Source organism: Plectropomus leopardus, unplaced genomic scaffold, assembly GCF_008729295.1.
Source record: "Plectropomus leopardus isolate mb unplaced genomic scaffold, YSFRI_Pleo_2.0 unplaced_scaffold26962, whole genome shotgun sequence".
NCBI lineage: Eukaryota > Metazoa > Chordata > Actinopteri > Perciformes > Serranidae > Plectropomus > Plectropomus leopardus.
Window position 1 is genome coordinate 1 of NW_024629337.1, and position 1,966 is coordinate 1,966.

Below are 1,966 nucleotides of genomic sequence, written 5' to 3' on the forward strand. Positions count from 1 at the left end.
AAGGCAGAAGAGGGACAACGTGCCATCAATGACTTCACCATGCAGAAAGCAAAGCTTCAAACTGAGAATGGTATGTAACTGATTTGAACAATGTGTTTTGTTCAGGATATTATGAGGTACTCATTTTATTCTTACATCAAAATTAGGTGAACTTGCAAGACGACTTGAGGAAAAGGATTCCCTGGTGTCTCAACTAACCAGAGGAAAACAGTCATACACTCAACAAATTGAGGACCTTAAAAGACAACTAGAAGAGGAAGTTAAGGTAGCAAGCAAATAACAATGAGAACTTGATACAGATGTCAGTGTAAAGATCCACAAAGATATGCTTTTATTTCAGGCCAAGAATGCTTTAGCCCATGCAGTGCAGTCTGCTCGTCATGACTGTGACCTGCTCAGGGAGCAGTATGAGGAGGAGCAGGAGGCCAAGGCTGAATTGCAGCGTGGCATGTCCAAGGCCAACTCAGAGGTGGCTCAGTGGAGAACTAAGTACGAAACTGATGCCATCCAGAGAACTGAGGAACTGGAGGAGGCCAAGTGAGTAAAATGCATTTCTACTCCAACAATTTGGCAAAGTATAAAAGCAGTAAACCTTGAATGAATTGTATCATAATGCAGGAAGAAGCTGGCTCAGCGTCTGCAGGAGGCTGAGGAAACTGCTGAAGCAGTAAATGCTAAATGTTCCTCTCTGGAGAAGACCAAACACAGGCTGCAGAATGAGATTGAAGATCTTATGGTTGACGTGGAGAGGTCTAATGCTGCTGCTGCTGCTCTGGACAAGAAGCAAAGAAACTTTGACAAGGTTGGATTTTAAATGCATAAGGCACCTTTGCTCTCTTAAATGAAGAATTTGAGTATAATTGACCTTGAGGCACACATATTTCAGATCTTGGCAGAGTGGAAACAAAAGTATGAAGAGTCTCAAACAGAGCTGGAGAGCTCTCAAAAGGAGGCCAGGTCCCTGAGCACTGAACTCTTCAAACTGAAGAACTCCTATGAAGAATCACTGGAACATCTGGAGACGATGAAGCGAGAGAATAAGAATCTGCAGGGTAAGGGTAACTCCAGCTTATGCCTCTATTGTAGAATTTGTTTAGTGACTAAACCCTTAATAATGTTGCATGTTGTTTTTCAGAGGAAATATCTGACCTCACTGAGCAAATTGGGGAGAGTGGGAAGAGTATTCATGAGCTTGAGAAGATTCGAAAACAGTTGGAGCAAGAGAAGTCTGAGATACAAGCAGCCCTGGAAGAAGCAGAGGTGTGTTGAAATCAGAGTTCTCACAGAGGACCTTATGCGTGTTTTTTGGTAATTGGTAATAACCAGTTTTATTCATTTATTTTTATTTCATAATAGGCCTCATTAGAGCATGAGGAAGGGAAGATTCTCAGAGCCCAGCTTGAATTTAACCAGATTAAGGCCGATATTGAGCGCAAGCTGGCTGAGAAAGATGAAGAGATGGAGCAAGCAAAGAGAAACCAACAGCGTACTGTGGACACTCTTCAAAGCTCTCTCGAGGCAGAGACTCGCAGCAGGAATGAGGCCCTCCGTTTGAAGAAGAAGATGGAGGGAGACCTCAATGAGATGGAGATCCAGCTGAGCCAGGCCAACAGGCAGGCAGCTGAGGCTCAGAAACAACTTAAGGCTGTTCATGCACATCTAAAGGTTTGTGTTATTAACAAAAAACCCACCTGGGACATATAATGTTATTACTTGGTTTGACTTGCTTCACAATAAATGTCACTCTTCTAGGATGCACAACTCCAGCTTGATGAGTCTCTTCGAGCCAATGATGATCTGAAGGAAAACATTGCCATTGTAGAGAGACGCAACAACCTGCTTCAGGCTGAAGTGGAGGAGCTCAGGGCTGCTCTGGAACAAGCTGACAGAAGTCGCAAACTTGCTGAGCAAGAGCTGCTGGATGTTAGTGAAAGGGTGCAGCTACTGCACTCACAGGTAAGATGCA

The 1,966-nt window shown here is 43.7% G+C and overlaps 1 protein-coding gene across 1 annotated transcript; it reads left to right on the forward strand.

The window, feature by feature from the left end:
- Nucleotides 1-6: 6 nt before the first annotated feature.
- On the forward strand, nucleotides 7-1,956 carry LOC121937638 (myosin-7-like; the record flags this gene model as incomplete). The annotated part of the gene is made up of 8 exons (XM_042480966.1): nucleotides 7-70; nucleotides 147-265; nucleotides 341-537; nucleotides 619-802; nucleotides 887-1,052; nucleotides 1,136-1,260; nucleotides 1,357-1,665; nucleotides 1,753-1,956. Coding segments are annotated over exons 1-8 (1,335 nt in total), but the record flags the coding sequence as incomplete, so codon positions are not given.
- Nucleotides 1,957-1,966: the final 10 nt, after the last annotated feature.